This window comes from Petaurus breviceps, unplaced genomic scaffold (genome assembly GCF_028583685.1).
Source record: "Petaurus breviceps papuanus isolate PSGF00001 unplaced genomic scaffold, PetGlider_PUasm1.0 216, whole genome shotgun sequence".
Classification (NCBI taxonomy): domain Eukaryota; kingdom Metazoa; phylum Chordata; class Mammalia; order Diprotodontia; family Petauridae; genus Petaurus; species Petaurus breviceps.
The window spans coordinates 3339999-3359249 of record NW_027185867.1 but is presented as its reverse complement, the minus strand read 5'-3'; the positions used below and the strand labels follow the sequence as shown (position 1 = coordinate 3359249).

The window sequence follows — 19251 nt, the reverse complement described above, 5'->3', positions numbered from 1 at the left end:
AATGCAAGATTCAGAGTCAGAGAACCTGGATTCAAAACCTAGTTTTATTGCTTACTACCACTGTGACCTCTGGGGCTCTTTTTCCATATTTATAAAAAGACTAAATGAATTCTAATATCCTTTCCACTTGTAAATCTATCTGCAAATCTTAAATGCTATATCAATGCTAGTCGTCATTATCACTATTATTTATGCATTAAATTACTGAATTACTACTATGATGTTTACAATAAATATGAAAAAAGCTAGTGGAAATTCTAGAAGGTGAAGAATGTTCTGAACCCTTTCTAGTGTGTTACGCCATGGAGTAATGGAAATCACAGATTCAACATTAAAGACATGTAAATATGTCTAAGTACAGAATTTATCTACGTTATAAAAAGTTCTAAAATTGCATTATCTTTTATAATAGCATAAAATTAAAATTTGCTATTATCCAACAAGAAATATATTACACAGAAAAGAGCATTAATACCAAGACATTACTCCAAATGTTTTCCCCGTATTTAATCTTCAATCCCTTTATCAGTTACATTTGCTTTTTAATGGCATAGCTTCAGCATTTTATTAACTCCTACCTGATAAGTTAAATATAAATTAACATGCCAAAAAACGCTGGTTTAGATCAGGCCTACACTACCTTCGGCCCACCACAGGATTTCAGGTGGTCGGCAAAAAATAGATATAGATGAAAACATCCTCTACATTTTTCATGGGCTGCCTAAAATCTTTTGGTGGGCTGCAGGGTTATGCAGGGCTAGTTTAGATGCTACCAAATACTATACATTTTTAATTTCCATAACTGGAGCATATCCACAAAACAACTGACCAGAATGACAACATATACCAAAAAGTCAAACCGAAATTACAGCACTATTTTCAGTATCCAAGTTATGACCTCAACCATTTAGCACTTCATGTTTTCTTGCGTAAATGGGAGAGACCTACCCAAATTGTTTGAAATGTGGATAAGGCAAATTCTCATTGTTAAGACAAAACATAAAAAGTTAATGTAGGTTTGATAGCCCACAGAATAATTTTAACACATTTTAATAAGATTCAGAACCCCAAAGAAAATATACTCAGCCACATGCTAATCAAGAGGAGGTAGGATGTATAATGATTTACTGCAAAGAACATTTCACTGACAATCAGAAGAACTTCTAGTCCTGTTTGACATTTGCTTGGGCAATTCACTAATTTCTCTGGGCCTCTATTCCACACATGTAGAAAAATGAGGCTGAATCACATCATCTCTAAGTCTCCTTATTTCTCTAGTTCTAAAATTCTAAAAACAGAAGGTCTCACTTTTCTACTATGATGGTTCACATTTACAATATAACAAAGATACAACTCATTTGAACCATTGCTAAAGCATCAGAATTTTTTTAATGGTGATTTGAGCTACTTTTCCTGATCAATAACGCAATGTGATGGTCTAAGGTACCTGTTAGTGTCTAAATTGTTGTACAGCCCCAGTGAAACAAAATGGAACTCTTATTTTACTAAATAATAGCAATACTGTAAATTTCTTTCTAACTTACAGAGAAACAAAATTAATTACATTCTATAGTACTTAATTTACCAACTAACAAAGATTGACTCCAATAAAACAAGAGAAACTGCATTTGGCTTATTAACATGCCAATGTTAAAAATGACCAAACAAGAGACTTCATAAGTTACATCATCTAACATCTACCCAAATCATAAATCCAGCTTTATAACATTCCAATATCTCCAGTGATGGGAATACAACGATAGAGATGGGAACTGGACCCATGATTTCACTGGTAAAGAAAACTTCTTGGTGAGAAAATTTCCTCTACCAAAGCAGGATGGCACCTTCTCTGAACATATAGTCTAAAAGAACTCCCTAGAGCCCTTAGGCTGAGTAACTTGCCAGGGGTCAAGGCAGAACCCAGGTCTTCTTGACTTTGAAGAGTGCTCTCCATCCATTTCACCATACTGCCTCTCATCATTAGGATTTTTATGCTCAGAATTAAGCAGAACAAGTCTAATGCCTTTTATCTATAATCGCTATCTTTAAATATGTTTTAAATATTTAAAGATTTCTAACACATATAACCCCTAAGTCTTTTCTTAAGACTAAACACTCCCTACCTGGCACCCTTCAGTCTTGGCTCCAACCTACCTTTCCAGTTTTATTATATATTACCCTCCTTCAGACATACTTCGGTTAAACCTAACTGATTATCTTGATATTCCTCAAACAAGACAGCCCACTTTGGTGTCACTGACAAGCTTTCCCCCCATGCCTAGAGTGCACTTTCCTCATCTCCAGATCTTAGAAGTCCTAGGTTTTTTTCAGAGCTCAGATCAAATATCACCTCCAATATGAAGTCTTTCCCCAAGTCCCCCAATTCCTAACACCCCTAGCACAGGGGTGGGGAGCTTGCAGCATCAAGGCCACACATGGCCCTCAAGTAAGGCCCTTTGACAGAATCCAAACCAGATTCAAGTCTGGTGAGGCCGTAGCTGAGGACCTAGACTTGAATTCAGACAGCATGTAGCCTAGAGGCCACAGATTTCCATGCTAGAATTTCCCTAAATTGCCTTCTATTTACTTTGTAAGGTGTTAAGTGTGCTGTACCTATAGTCTCCCCCTATAAAATGTAAGGGGCAGCTAGGTGGGGCAAGGTTAACAATCAGGAAGATTCATTTCCTGAGTTCAAATCAGGAAATCACTCTTACTGGCTGTGTGACCCTGGCCAAGTCATTTAACCCTATCTCCTTCAGTTTCCTCATCTGTAAAATGAGCTGGAAAAGGAAATGGTAAACCATTCCAGGATCTTTGTCAAGAAAACCCCAAAGGGGGTTGGGGGTCACAAAGCATTAGACATAATTAAAAATGACTGAACAATAAAATGTAAACTCCTTGAAGTGAGCACAATATATTTAATTTTATCTTTGTAGTTCTAGGTTCTTAACACAAAAGATGGATATCTCAGGCATTTTCATAATCTCATCTGAAGATCACAATAACCCCTCGAGGTAAAAATTATCCATATAATTTCTCCAATTTATAGAGGAGGACACTGAAACTCAGTGAACTGCTTGGAGGTGACACAACTTACAAGTGTCAGTCAGGATTCAAAACCAATTCTATTGACCCTCACGATAAAAGGACATGAGTTTAGTCTGGTATGGTTTTTGATGAATCCATGCTGGCTCCTGCCTACTCTTCTAAGTGAAAAACACTGAAAATTCACAACCATAGAGCAAAATGAAGGTTCATGCAAGGGCCTAAGTCCAAGATAATGGACTTAGTACTATGCACTTGCTACCTGATCTAACCCATCACACACTATGTACAAGTCTGCTTTCTTTAATTAAAAGTCTGGCAGTTTTCCAAAATACCACACAGAGATTCAACTCAATCTCTAAAATTCAAAATCATTAAATAGATTTTCAGGTAAATAATTTTGTAATTGGTATCTATTTTTTCAATCCCCATGATAGCTATGTTTCTTTAATGACAGTTTACAACTTTAGTTTCTCTGATCCAAAGTGATAGAGATGAATACAAATAAACACAAAAAACTATAAATATTAAAGTGATAGACTGAAAAATAATCACATTATTTTTGCAAATGGTTAACCAACCAAATGAAAGCTGAAAATTGTCCTTTTAACATCGATCAAAAGTGATTAATATTGGTATAAGAGTCTGTCTTTTAGACAAGGATACCAGAAGAGTAAGGTACCTTCAAATATTGCTTACTGAATATAAAATAAAAGCTTAACACAGATTCAGAAATTTTAAGATGAGTCAGATGACACATAATGCTAGGACAAGATACAATTCAAAGATAGCATTTTAAAATTTTTTAGGGGTGGAGGTTCAAATCAATTTGACCCTGTCTTCCAACACTGTTTTTCTTATGAATACTAATTTGTTCATTCAGCCAACAAATATTTATTCAGCTTAAAATAAACCATAAAATGATATGCAACAGAGAGAATTTATTTACTTTTTCTGTATTTTTTCCCCTGAGTTAAGTTACCCAAAAGTATAAACAAGTTATTAGAAAATTAAATAAAATATGCCAAGGTCAGAGAAAAGCCTTTTATTTGTATTTTATATTGTAGCATTAATAGTATCAAAATTATCCAACTTAAAATGTTCTCAAAAAGGGAGCCATAATCTTTTGAGAAAAAAAATGCAATAATACTGGGAATGCTAAAATACGAAGTATGTTCAACTCTGGTATGAAAAAAAACTGATATATGAGTTCTTAAAGGACAGGACCTAAAAGCACATTTTTGTCCCCTTCCTCCACACAAACCATTCAAATGAGTCAAAGTCATTTATGGAGTAAAGAAAGCACTCACATAGACATATATTGATTTCTTTTCCAAGTCTCTGAAAGAAGCCGTCATGGAGTTATCTGTGCCTTTTACTATCCATTAACCCTCATCTTAGTAAGAAAGATAAAAGGCCAAGGAGAAGAAAAACCCAAAATTCAAAAGCAAGTCTTTCTCATTTCTAGCCTGTAAACGTGTAGCAAGTCTGGGAAGTGAAAGGCATTACCGTAACATCGGAGGGGGGACGGGGGTGAAGGAAAGAGGTTTTGCTAAAACTTAAAAACTCAACGCAACATTAGGCATCCATTAGACCTGAGTCTCTTACCTTAAGCAGGGGGGAGAAAGAACATGTGTTTAGGTGCTGCACTCAAAGCTTTTTAGAATGAGCTAACGTTTACAGTTATCACAGAATACCTTCTCACATCATCCGATTCCTGCGCTTGCTTCCTGCTGCAAGGGATTGAATTTTAGTAACTGAAGGGACCGCGAACCATTTCCACTCAACCCTTCCTGCCTCCCTTGGCCAAGTGCTATATTCTGCCTCCCATCTGGAGAGGTCATCAAAGAAAACGTTAAAGAGACACAAATTAATTCCCGAATATACAGGTTTAGATTTTTGTTTTAGTTAAAAACGGTCCGAGTCTTTTAGTAGAAAATTTAATTCTAGCCGTCTTCCTGCGCTTCACTGATTTAAACCATTTCCTGGGTCCTCCTACAAAAGTGACTGGGGAAGCTGCCATGAGGATATGGGGAGGTGGTTACTTGAGCTCCTGCAAGCGTCCTCATCCCCAACCAGGGAAAATGTTATCTGTCCGAAGCACCCTTTCCCACCAACACGTTATTTTAAGGAAAAGATCTGTGCATTAAACCTAGATCAAAGAGCTACAGAATCTCAGAACAAACGGTTCCCTTCTTAGTTCTGTCCCCCACAAAGCCTTCAGTACTGAAAGACAGAGACACGCCAATCATCCTGGAGCTCTAGGGACGTGTGCACGGAGCCAACCTCGCCGATACAGCATAAGAAGGCAGGGGAATGGAGGAGAGCTGGACCAGAGAATAAAAGCAGGAAGCTGGAGGAAGGAGGCCGCCGCTGTCACCGGACCAGACCCCGACTGCAGGACGCGCGCTCCCGGCCCGGGAGCCCCTCTCACCCTTCCCCCTCGCTGTTCACGCCCTCCAGGCGCAAAGCTTCCTCCCCTCCCCCCCACCTGCAGGCGGTCACGGCCGGCCCCCACCCCCACCCCCACCCCCACCCCCAGCGGCCCAACCTCCTCCCCTCCCTTCCCCCTCCCAGTCCTCACCGTGAGGCCGGTGCCCAACACGATCACGTCGTACTCCTCATTCATGGCGGGGGTCACAGGATGAAAGGGGAAGAAAGAAAAAAAAGGAAGAGGGGGCGCGTCAAGAGCTAGAAAGGGAGAAAAAATAAACCAAAGGGCGCGAGTAGCGAAGCCGGTTGGCGAGCGCAGAGAAAAGAAAAAATGGAGCACAGAGGAGGAGAAACCGCCCACTGCCACAGATTAGAAGAGAGGATCGAGGGCTGCGGGAAGAGCAAGCAGGAGGAGCAGAGAAGGGAAGGGGGCGGGGCCAGGCTCTGCAGCCTAGAGGGCGGGCTCTGGCGGGGAGAGCTGCTCCTGGGAGCTGTCAATCATAGGCCTTCCGCTTTGGTTGCCGCGCTTCCATTGGCTGAGCCGCGCTCGTTCGTTACCGTACTTCCCTTTTCCACGCCACGCGAGAGGGAGGCGGCACAGGGCGAGGCCTTATCCCCTCCTCTTACGAATCTCTTCCTCTCTCCCTATTCCCGCCCTCCCCGCTTCCAGCTTTGCTTGCTGGAGCGACTGGTGTGGTGGGTGTGGGAAAAGGCGGAGGTGGCATCCAAGTGGGCTGGGGCCTAACGCTTGGTTTAGCGCCTGGGACCTCCGGGACAGGGCGGGGCAGCGCTGCGCTGGCATTTGGCAGCGGCCCCAATGGTCTCGCTTCGGCCGCTAGAGCGGCTGCTCGCCCTTGGACTCTGAGCTCCCTTTTGTTTCCAAGTCCACACTGGGACTCGGGGAGAGGAAAGGATGGACAAGGTCGTGGATACAAACCCGTAAACTGTGACCATGGGCGAATTGCTTCATTTACCTGGGCTTCAGTGTCCTTTGTAAAGCCAAGGGTTTGAATTAGGTGATAGAAAGCTTGCCAGTGCCTTGTGATGGAAGGAAAAGAGGCAAGGGATGAGCTGATGATAAGTGCATTTTGGGCTGCTCAGTGAGCCGACACACCGCAGCGCCCGCATTCTCTGCCCAGGATCTTGTTTTGTTAGGTGGCTCCCTCCCTGCTTTACTCACCCTGCGTGTCAAGAAGAATAAGAGAAACAGCAAATGGTTTTCAAATGCATTTAAAGAGAAAAATATTTTAAATTTTGATGAAAAAGAAGCCACAGGCTGTATTTAGAAACAGACTCCGGTTTAAATTGATATAATCTAGAATGATTTCCACAAAAATAAGCAGCTCCGTAGAGTAGGCACTTCCTCAGCTTATAGGAAATCTAACCATCTTCTGCTTGCCTTTGGGGTCGTTTTTATCTTTTTTTATTTGGTTTTCATGACAGTCTTTCCCTCTCAAGATAAACCTTGAGAATCTGCATAGACAGAGGAATTCTCAACTTACATATCGAGGAAGCAATAAAGTCATGGAAGAAGCTGATGGAGCTAATGGAATCAGGAGAGTGATCACACTTGCTGAAAACTTGCCTTGGATAATCTGGTTTCACACTGATCCATGACAAATTTGTTTTATAATCTCAGCTGGGCCCTCACTATGGTAATGCCATCAAATCTTTTTACACCTTTCTAATTGATTCAATTCCACTCACCATAATGGCTTTTCCAAACATTTTCTTCCCCCCTCAAACTTCCTTCTTCCCTTATACTCTCAGCTGAAAACTTTGTTTCATATTTTAAAGACAAAATTGAAGCCATTCATTGTGAGCTTCCCTTTTCTCTCTTCCTCATCTCATATCACTCAAATGCTTTCTGCCATAATCTCTTCCTTCACCCTTATCCCACAGGAAGATTTACCAAGGCAAATGCCATTGCCTGCATAAGCAATCCAATTTCATCTCCAACATACCGCTTCCCTATCATCCCCTTTCAGTTATCTTCAGTCTCTCTACTGGCAGTTTCCCTACTGCTTACTTGCCCATGTCTTCCACATCCTCAAAAAAAAACCCCCAAAACCCTCATTTGATCTAACCATACCAGTTAGCCATCACCCTCTATTTCTTCTCCTTTTTGAAATGAAACTTCTTGAAGAGGCCATCTATAATCAGTCCTTCAATTTTTTTTCCTTTGAATTTCTTAATTCTGCAGTCTGGCTTTTTACCTAATCATTCAACTGAAACTGCTCTCCCAAGATTATCACTGATCACTTAATTTTCAGGTTTAGTGACCTTTTCTCAGTTCTCATTGTGTAGGACAAGAAGACCCCTGCCCAAAATAAAATAAGCAGAGATATCTCCAAGTAGAGACAGGATTTATTTAATTATTTCTTCTTACAAGAAGGGTGGTCTCCCTACTAGAGGCAGTCTAGTAGGAGAGGCAAAATACAAAATGCAAAGCTTGGTTATATACCCAAGAGACCACCTCTTCTCCCCACTCTTTGTCCTGTTCCGGTTAATCAGGAACTGAGGCACACAATCTAACCACAAAAGAATCTGCTGGCATTTGCAAATGAAAATGTCAGTAATATCAAAAAGCAGAAGTCCATATCTAGTGGACATGAAAACAGACAAAATATGTCATCAGGGGGTGGGTAGGTGGCACAGAGCACTGGCCCTGGAGTCAGGAGAACCTGAGTTCAAATCCAGCTTTAGACACTTAACACAAAAACTAGCCGTGTGACCTTGGGCAAGTCACTTAACACCAATTGCCCTCCAAAAAGCAAAAAAAAAAAAAATGTCATCAGTATTATAAACTACCTTAATATAATCAAAATACGGATATAAAAGCAGACAATATGGGTGTTAGGAACTTTTGGGTCATGGTGACCCTTCTACTGGCGACAGGAAGGTGGGAAATATCCTATGCGTCATGGGGATTTTGGAACACGATGACCGGTCTGTAGGTCACAGTAATCTTTCTAAATCTGTGTTTGTGCTAGTCAAGGGAAACTCAGTCCATAGCCAAGTTTAAGGAACATATACTTTCCCTTCCCACAAATTAGCTAAGCTCAGCAAAGCCTGCAGCTCAAGGCCAGGGGAATAGAACAAGGATTTCAGACTGCTAAGTACTAAGTCTTTGGTACTTTATTACAATTCTACTCAAATTTCTGGAATGTTACCTGAGAAGTTATCACTTTCATCCCATTTATCATCCTTCTGACCTCTGCAGCTTCTAACACTATTGCTTGCTTACCCACTTCATCTTGATACTCTCTTCTGTCTAGGTTTTCCTTATAATGCTCTTTCCTGAATCTCTTCTTTCCTAAATCATAGCTCCTACTCAATATCCTTTGCAGCATCTTCATTCAGGTCTTTCCTGCTAACTATGAACGTCTCTCTCAAAACCTTTGCTTTGGGCCCAAGAAGGCCAAGAAGACTTCCTCTAAACTATTTCTCTTGGTGATCTCATCAGCTCCCATATCATCTCTCAGCAGATAATTCTCAAATATATTTATCCAGCCCTAATATCTCTCCTAACCTTCAGTCTTAATCTCCAACTGCCCATCGAACATCTCAAATGTCCTATAGGTTTCTTAGACATTTTAAACTCAACACGTCCAAAAATGAACTCAATCTTTCCCCAAAAAATTCTTTTAACTTCCCCATTACTGTCATCACTATCCTCCCAGTTATTCAGGCTTGAATCCTTGACTCCTTACTCTCTGGCTGATGTTACTGCCCAAGGGAATTTCTGTCTTTTGGAGTAGCTACCGCAGGTAAGCAGGCTTCAGCCTGCCCCCACCTGAAATCATTATCCCTCTTAGCCCGTCTTAGGGCATGAAGTTTGCTCCTGCCAATCAATATCTACATCATCACACACCTGACTGCCCCAGTTAGATGTCTGATTACCCAGAAATCATGTTTGTGATGAATTAATGCCATTCTAGGAAGGCTCTCCATTCCAGTGGTTTCCTGCATCTAGTCTCCAGAGAAGATTAACCTGATAAGAAGGGGCTGCTTTTGGATATACTTCTAGCTGTCCCTCCTGTTTCTTGCCCAGTACAAAGTTCCATAAGTCTAGAGGTTCTTGCCCTGTCAGAAGGCTCTGTATGCCCTGGAGAAATAGCTCAGGTCCCTCTTGACTGGGCAGCTAGGTGGTGCAGTGGATAGAGTGCTGGGCCTGGGGTCAGGAAGAGTCATCTCCCTGAATTCAAATCTGGCCTCAGACACTTACTAGCTGTGTGACCCTGGGCAAGTCACTTAATCGTGTTTGCCTCAGTATACTTATTTATAAAATGATCTGGAGAAGGAAATGGCAAACCAGTATCTTTAACTAGAAAACCCAGATGTGGTAGTAAAGAGTCGAACACAACTAAACAACTTCCTCTTAACTGGCAGGTTTTCTTTCCTCTGGGATGGTTTCAACAATACCTGGGGGGAAAGGTAGGTGGTATTGCTGAAAGGTGCCTTGCTATATATCTCATAGGAAAAAGCCGCCCTTTATAACAGTTTTGCCTCAGTTTCCTCACATGGCTTCTGGATCATTTGGGGCATAAAAAGTCCCAGCCATGTGAAATCTGAGTCTCTTAGACTTGGTGAGTGCCTAAAACTTTGCAAGTCATTAAACTCTGATGAACAGACTCATTTCCAATGAAGACAGAGGGAAAGTGCAAGAAGCTAAGTATCATTTTATCCTTGTTGCATGCTCTTGCACAGTAAACATTCTTTGTTAAATGTTCAATGACTTAGGAGTGCCTCACTTCCTCCCAATGCTGAATTGAACTAAGAGGATGCTGGTGATAAAGCTGCACCTACAATAGTGAATGTGTATTTACTTGGAAGAAAGGAATTCTTTATCCACAAAAAGCTATGTGTATCTCCAGCACTTAGCACAGTCCCTAGCACTGGTAGGTACTTAATAAATGTTTGTTGACTGTCTTCTACCTCATGCTTTTACCACCTGATCTCTAGCCTCTGACCACATCTTCCCTCCAATGCTGCACAGGCCTGATATCCAGTCTCAGATTCCTAGGGGCTGTCTGGAGGAGACTTCTGTGTGCACCGCCACAAGGTAGCTTCGGCTTCCTGCTCTGCCTGTCAGCCTGTTCACCCACCTCACTTCATATGAAGAGACTCCAATGAGAAGAGGAGAATGCTTCCCCCTGAACTCAAGTCTTCCTTCTCTTGCTCTGCCTGTCCTCCAAGGAAAGAGGAAGAGGAAAATTTCATTTGCTGGATCCTCATCCAGCTCACATCCTCGAGCAGTAGGTATCCCAATGTACCTTGGGGCTCCATCCTGGGCTCTCTTACACTGCAGTAGTATTTCAGTTGGTGATCTCATCAGATCCCATGAATTCAATTATCTTTATGCTGATAATTCTCAAATCTATTTATCTAGCCTTAACCTCTCTGGTGATCTCCATTCCTCTCTCTTCTGCTTTTCAAACATCTCAGGCTAGATGTCCAGTAGACATCTTAAGCTAAACATGTCCAAAATGAAACCTATTATCTTTCCCCCTCACCCCTCCCCTTCTCTTAACTTCCCTATTACTATAGAAGATAACACCATCTTCCCAGCCCCCTAAGGCTTGCAAGTAGGTGTCATCCTTGAATCCTCTTTCTCACCCTCCATGTCCAGTCTTGCCAAGGTCTATCAGTTCCACATTTGCAACATCTCTCAAATATATGCCCCCTTTTATAGTATAGGTCCTCATCACTTCACACCTGGATTATTGCAATAGCTTTGTGGTAGGTCTACCTGCCTCAAGTCCCTTCTCACTCCAATCCATCCTCTGGAAACCAAAGTGGTTTTCCTAACACACAGGTTCAATTGTGTCACTCTCCAACTCAATAAACTCTAGTGGCTTCCTAATATCAAGTAAAAAATTCTCTAGTATTCAAAGCCATCATAACCTAGCAAGGCTTCCCTCCCCACACCCTCCCCCTAGTCTCTCATCTCTGGGCATTTTCTCTGGCTGTTCCCCATGCCTGTAATGCTCTCCCTCCTCATCTTCACCTCCTGGGATTTCCAAATTCCCCTGGCTTCCTTCAAGTCTTGACCAAAATCCCACCTTCTAAAAAAAAAGTCTTTCCTACTCCCTCTAAACTCGAATGCTTTCTATCTGCCTATTTATCCTGTATATAGCTTACTTGTATGTATTAGTTTGCTTGTTGTCTCCCCTCTTAGAATTTGAGTTCTTTGAGGAAAAGAACTGTCCTTTTGCCTTTTTTTTGGTATTCCTAGTTCTTACCACAATACCTAGCACCTAGCAGACACTTAATAAATGTTTATTGACTGATTAAGTGACTGGCAGAACCTAATGTGCCTCTCAGGAAGGGGGAGGTTTTGGCATGTGTACCAGGGAATACTGAGTAGATGGGGGTGTTATGGGGAAAAGTCTCAGAATCAAGCTAGAACCTGGACAGATTTTATGGAAGAAGCTTATGACCTCTTAATCACTTTCTACAGATGACTGACATGTGATGAAGAATCATTGACTGTGCCAGAGGTATCATCATCTGTGCTGTGTCCTTGATGTTCTTATCATTCTCACCCATCATTACAATGGGAGAAGAATCTGTGTGTGACTGTATTGGAAGTTTTGTGTTCCTAATGGGATTGCTTTCTGGTCATCTGCTGCAGCATGTGACTCACAGTGAACTGCAAATATTTGGAATTACCCAAATCTTTGAGATCTAAGATTTGGTCCTTCTAAAGGGAATAGGAAAAGTCTAATATTTCTTGCATTTATTTTCCACCTTTTTTTTTTCCTCTACGGTAACTTTTTTTGGGGGGGGGTATGGAGGGTGGGGATAGATATTAATTTGTTTTGTTATTGTTCTTTGTATTTTGTTTTTACTTTCTAAACTTTTTTTCTTTTTTCTTCCTTTTATTCCTCTTAGTACTACTCATATGCCGGCAGGATTTTTCATTAAAGTCACAAAAAGCATTCAAATGGCAGAAGGTATGAAAGATGCAATCCACAGACTTTGTGCACTCCAGAAACTCCCAAGTGTAGCCCAAAGCAGATTAAAAAGTAATTGAAAAATATTTAACAAAATATATAAAAATACAAGAAAACATATAATATTACAGTTTAAAATAGTCAATTTTCAGCCCACAGGGATCCTTATTATGGTCTAGTGAATGCTGTTTCTATTTGAGTTTAACACTATTACTGTAGAACAGGACTTCTTAAACTTTTTACATTTGTGACCCCCTTTCACCTGAGAAATCTTTATGTAACATATAGGTATATAAAATAACTATATAAAATAAAATACACTTACTGATCAAATCAAACATTTCTAACAAACATTTACTGATAATAAATTTTTAAAAATTTATTTTAAAACAATTTTTTGGTGTACATACAATTTTACTATTTGTTAAGGATGAAAGCAAATTTGCATACTAATAAGATGGATGTGCTTGTTTATTTTACAGAAAGAATTAAATTTTGGCAGAATATTTGATATTGTAGGGCATAGAGCATTCTCAACATTTTTCAGAGGTGATCGATAATTTGATAAATATGTAGTACAAAATTATGTTCAGGGCCACTTCAGATATTGTTGGAAATTTTGTCCTAATCCCAAGCCAAGATTCATTTAATAATTTTTTGGGGAACTCAAGTTTTAAACCTATGTTGTTTGATAAGTCAGCAAATTCTTCTTGAACTTTTAATGGCATTTGACTGACATTTTTTTATTTCAATTGAATATGGTTTATGAACTCAGTTTTTTAGAATCAAAATTTGAAGTGAAGTAGTTTTGAAACTGTGTCTCCAGACACTTCAGATGATCAATTATAACTCTTACAATTAAATCTTTGGAAAGTTTATTTTCAGTTGTAAAATCATCTGTAGTTGGAAACATTTCTAAAGAACCATTTTCCACCCTATTCTTCCAAATGTTAACTTTTTTAGTAAAACTTTCAGTTTTATCTTTTAATATAAATATGTTACAATTTTTTCCTTGAAGCATCATAATTAAATCATTGAGTTTTCCAAAAATATCTGACAAATAACAGTTTTGAAAGTCATTATGAAAAAAAATCAACAAAATAAAATTTTTACTCAGTCAAAAATATAACAACTTAATCTTTCAATTTCAGTAATCTGTTTAAAATTCAGCCTCTTGAGAGCCACCATCTCTGTATGTAGTAATAAGCTTTTGTAACTGGAGTTCGTATCTTTCCAAAGATTTGAAAACAAATGACTGTTAAGGGCACCGCTTTTAATGAAGTTAATGATTTTGATAGTCTCATGAACTATAACATCTAACTCTGTCTAGTGATAATTTTTGGCTACAAGTGCGTCCTGATGGATCATGCAGTGAATAAAAGTGATATGTTCATTGCCACCAGCTTTAACTTTTGCTACAAGTCCAACATTCTCATCCATCATTGCTCCACCACTGTCTATATAGACTTCGACACAATTATTCCACTGTAAAACTTCATTTGTGAAAAATTAATCTACATTAAGATATATCTTTCCCTCTTGTGTGCCCTTCCAAAGGGTAACAAAACAATAATTCCTCATGTATGCTTCCTAAATAAACACATATCACCCACATACTACCTACTTCCTGACATAGAAGTCACAAAATCAAGGTGCAAGCTAAGACATACATATTCAAACTTGGCCAATGTGGGATTTTTTTTTTTTGCTTGATTGTACATATTTATTGAAAGTGTTTTTCCCTTACAGGGTGAGATTTAGCCAAAAAAAAAAAAAAGCCCAAAAAGAAATAAGGGAGGGTTATTGAACCATTTTTATTTTCTTCTTCTTTTTTTAAACATTTATTTTTAGTTTTGAACATTCAGTTCCACATGCTTTTGAATTTTAAATTTTCTCTACTTCCTTCCCCTTCCTCCTCACCAAGACAGCATGCAATCTGATACAGGCTCTCCCAATACATTTATATTAAACATATTTTCACATTAGTCATGTTATAAAGAAGAATTGGAACCAATGGGATGAGCCATAAGAAAGAAGAAATATAACAACAAAAAGAGAGAGAACAAATAGTATGCTTCAATCTGCATTCAGGCTCTAGTTCTTTCTCTGGATGTGGATAGCATTTTCTATCATGAGTCTTTTGGATTGAACCCTTCTTAAATGTACAGTAAGGGACTGAAGTAATGCCAGAAAAAAATCACAGAAAGGTAGCTTCAAAAGTTTTTTGTTGAATTATAAGTAAAAAATAAATCAAACTGTATATAATAGGTATTCATGTTTCATGTACAATCCTCTTTTTGTGTTCTACTGTGTATATGGAAATGTCCATTCTATTTGGTGTTAAATTCAGAATAAAAATAAATAAAATTTCCTTATCCCAAAAAGAAAATTGAGCTAGAATATCTGGAGCTCCCTGGGTTTTGTTACTGCTATGACTTGAGGAGAGGAATTTTCTGTGTATAACAAACAGCACCTATACTTACTGGGTATTCAAAAAAATATTCATTGATGGTGATGATAATACACTATTTTCCTTTTCTACTTTAGAAGAATTTTGTGAAGCTAATTGAGAATTATATAAAATGCTGAGAACCCTGTAGAAAGACAAAAAAGAGGTTTTTCAAAGTAACTTGGTATAGTAGAAAGAACACAGAAATGAATCAGAAGTCTTAGGTACAAACCCTAGCTCTGAAACTATGTGATCTTAGTAAATCATTGAATATCTATGAGACAGTGTTCTCCTCTGTATAAATCAAGTTATTAATAGTTAGAATACCTCCCTCAGAAGAAGTAGCATGATGAGATAGGTAGAGGACAGAGCTAATTTAAGTCCTGCTTCTGACACATATGATCATGGGCAAGTCACTGAGAATCAACAGGAATGATATATGTAAAGAGAGATGAAACCAAGATGGCAGCCTACCAGGAAGAAGTACAGCTGAACTCTTGCCTACACCCTCCTCCTATCACCACAGAAAAAAAAGAAAACTCTACAAAGAGATTATAAAGTGTACTGGACTAAATCCTAATGGGGCCAAACAAAAGAAGACTAAACACTTCTGGTCCTTCCAATACTTGAAGACAATTATACTCCTCTTCCTGACCCTGTCCCTAGTATTCTCCAGAATAAACATCCCCAGTTCCTTCAATAGATCTTCATATGACATGAACTCCTGGACATTCTCCCATTTATGAATATTCTGTTTAATCTTTGGTGCTAATAACTGAACACAGTTTTTCAGGTGAGGTTTAATAAAGGCAAAGTGCAATAGGACTATCACCTTATTCCTGGAATCTGTACTAAACAACTAAGTTCTCTCTCTCTTTTTAATTATTTATTTAATATTTTACTTTTCCTCAATTACATGTAAAAACAATTTTCAACATTGTTTTTAAAATATTGAGTTTCAAACCCTTTCCATCCCTTGCTACCGCCTTCATTTAGAAGGCAAACTGTTTGATATAACTTATATGTGTATAGTCTTACAAAACATATTTCCTTATTAGCCATGTTGTAAAAGAAAACATAGACCAAAAAAATTTTGAAAAGTATGCTTTGATCTGTATTCAGATTCCATCAGTTCTTTCTCTGGGGATGGATAGCATTTTTTCATCATAAGTCCTTCAGAGTTGTCTTGGATCATTGTATTGCTGAGAACAGGCAAATTATTCATGGTTGATCATTATCCAGTATTGCTGTTATTGTATACAATGTTCTTGTTCTACTCAGTTCACTTTGTATCAGTTCATGTAAATCTTTCCACATTTTTCCGAGAGCATATTGCTTATCTTTTCTTATAGCACAACAGTATTCCATCACAATTGTATACCACAGTTTGTTCAGTCATTCCCAAGTTGATGGGCATCCCCTCAATTTCCAATTCTTTGCCACCAGAAAAGAGCTGCTATAAATATTTTTGTACATAAAGGTCCTTTTCTTTTTTCTTTTTTATCTCTTTTGGGTTACAGACCTAGTAGTGGTATTGGTAGATCAAAAGGTGCATGTGAATTTATAGGCCTGGAAAGAAGATTAGAAAGATCTATATGAACTGATGCAGAGTGAAATAAATAGCCAAGAAAACAATATACATAGTGACTACATCAATGTAAATGAAAAGAACAACTACACAGCAAAAAAAAAAAAATCAGAAGTGAAATGTAACAAAAGTCTAAGATAAAGCAGGACTCAGATGAAGAGATATAAAAAGACATTTCCAACCTATCTTTTTGTGGAGTTGAGAGGTCCATAGGTGTTACAAACATTGCCTCTATTTTTAGTTTTTTTCCAATGCACTGATTTTTTTTTCTTACTCTCTAAAGAAATACTATTTGTCATATGGGATAAAGCTCTGGGAGGGAGAAGAGGAGGAATATTTGGTTTAACTACATTGATATTGATAATCATTAAATATCATATTTTGGCCAATGTCCGAATTAATCAAACAGACTGCTTTGCCGCATTTTAAAAAGGCTCTTTTTCTGTCAGCAAACCCAGAGAACAGATAAGGCTGAAAGTAGGATTTAAAACAGGCATCCTGAGATCATAAATTCCAAACAGACCTAACTTTGACTTTGCTTTCGGAGAACACCTCTCCTTATGTCAACAAACCAGATGAGGCTACTTTATGGCCCTAAGGATGAGACCCTCAACTCGAGGCATTAATTTGAGTAATGGAACTTTTTCTTATCTTAATATTTTCTGAACATATACAATGTTATGGAATGTTAATGATAAAGAAAACACAGATATTCTGGATCATAATTTCAATTGACACTTTGTGAACTCTCTTGTTTTATCATATTTACCATTTATTCCATTAAGAAAATTCCTTTTGGGCGGCCAGGTAGCACAGCCAGTAAGAGCACCGGCTCCAGTGTTGAGAAGACCTGGAGATCGAATCCCGGGCTCAGACACTTAGCACCCACCCAGAAACACCTGGCCGTGTAACCTTGAACAAGTTACTTAACCCCAATTGCTTAGGGGTGGCCAGGTGGCTCAGTGAGTAAGAGCATCAGCTCCAGTGTCGGGATGACCTGGATCAAATCCGGGCTCAGATACTCAGCACCACACCCAGAAATAACTGGCCGTGTAACCTTGAGCAAGTTACTTAACCCCGATTGCTTTAAAAAAAAAAAAAAGAAAATTCCTTTTGTGATGACCAACTTTGATAGACTGGACTCTTCTCAGCAATGCAGTGATATAGGTCAATCCCAAAAGACTCATGATGGAGAGAAATGTGTGCATCCAGAAAAAGAACTAGAAAGAACTGACTTTATATCCAGATGGAAGCAAAAATACCTGATCTTTTCCCTTTTCTTGTTTGGTTTTGTGTCCTCTTTACCATTTTTCATTCCATCTGATACAATCCATCTTTATAACCTGACTAGTGTATAATGTGAAAGTATTTACAGATACTATACTTGACTATATGCCGCCATTGGGCGGAGGGGGGGAGAGGAAGGAGGGAGGGGGACAAAAATGTGAAACTCAAGGAATTGTGGAATTTAATCCTGTAAACTAAAAGGAAACAAACAAATTAATTAAAAAAATAAAAGAAATTAACATTAAAAAAAAGAATAACAGATAAATGTTATGAGAATAGGAATATGAAGATCTTCCCTGCCCCTAGGCCCTTTGATAGGCTTAAGTGACTCTGAGAATCTTCCTTGATTTGAACATATACTCTGTCCCCTAATAAGCTGAATGTGGTCATATGGAGCCTATGGCAGGAGGCTTGTTTTTCGGGAATGACCACGTCTTGGTGCTGTGTGATTAGGCAGTGGGTCAAGAGGGTTGTGACATTCTCTGAGCCAGGAGGAGGCTATATGTACCCTAATGTGAGATTTTGTTTTGGGGCTCACTTTGAGAAGAGTTATGTGATTTGACCAGATGAGACTCTGGACAGCCATTGAGCCCCTGGGCTTTGAAAACCCAGATGTTGGTGCTTCCCTCTCTGGTAACTGTGATTAGGTATGGATGTAATGGTCGGACACCTGGAAGCCTGTCTGCTGAATTATTTCTCTATCTGCTTGTAACTCCTACTTGTAACTTCTGTCTGTATACTCTGAAGTTTGGGGTGCTGACTTTTTCCTCTGAACTAGGTAAATAATATATTTAATTACAGCAAGATTGTTAAGCAAAAAAAAAAAAGAGAGAAAATTCCTTTCTCATACAATGATTAAACCATTGTGGGGATCATAAATTTGTGTGACACAGCCACCCTGAATTGGGATGGTCCTAAAATGTACTTTAGCTCTGTCATCTTTTTGTTCATCAGTTAGGATGTAGCTCTCCTAACTCCTTGTACAAGTCTGTTAGCTTTGGGGGAATAAATGTTGTAATTTTATATTACTATTCGTCTCCTTTAACCAAACATTTTAAAGGTCGAAAACATAAGAAGCAGAAAATATTAATTTAAAAAAAGAAACAAACAAAAAAACCCTGCTCCCTTTAACACATGCTTTGGGGCTTCTAAGCTAATTCCCACTTGCATTGGCAATTTGAGTCCCCAGAGGGAGTCTACTGCCTCAGGATTCTAGACATAAACCTGAGAGATTGGAGCTGTTTTTCTAGTACTATAACTCATGAAGTATATAAGCACCAATGTTTCTCACCATGATTATTCATCAACATTAGTCATCTAGACTTACTAAGCTTTTAGAAAGGTATATTTAATACAGTAGCATAGCAAGAACAGTTCCTATAAAACATACCCCCAAAAGTCTATGACATACTTTATTACCAGTATAACTCACAATTTCTGATTTCTGGAAGTCCCTTTTTTTCCCCTTTGTAGGATATTCATAAAGTTCC

General features: G+C 38.8%; 1 protein-coding gene and 1 long non-coding RNA gene across 2 annotated transcripts in view; one reads left to right on the top strand and one right to left on the bottom strand.

The window, feature by feature from the left end:
- Positions 1-5878, bottom strand: part of GDI2 (GDP dissociation inhibitor 2) — a 36032-nt gene extending 30154 nt beyond the window's left edge. Inside the window, exon 1 of the mRNA XM_069094274.1 lies at positions 5630-5878. Within this exon, the coding sequence (XP_068950375.1) occupies positions 5630-5674 (45 nt within the window). The 5' untranslated portion in view covers positions 5675-5878. The remainder of the gene's footprint in view (positions 1-5629) is intronic.
- A 171-nt stretch (positions 5879-6049) lies between these two features.
- Positions 6050-14918, top strand: LOC138165887 (uncharacterized). The gene is made up of 4 exons (XR_011169482.1): positions 6050-7133; positions 10222-10379; positions 10478-10736; positions 11942-14918. It is a non-coding gene; the product is annotated as an uncharacterized lncRNA (long non-coding RNA).
- Positions 14919-19251: the final 4333 nt, after the last annotated feature.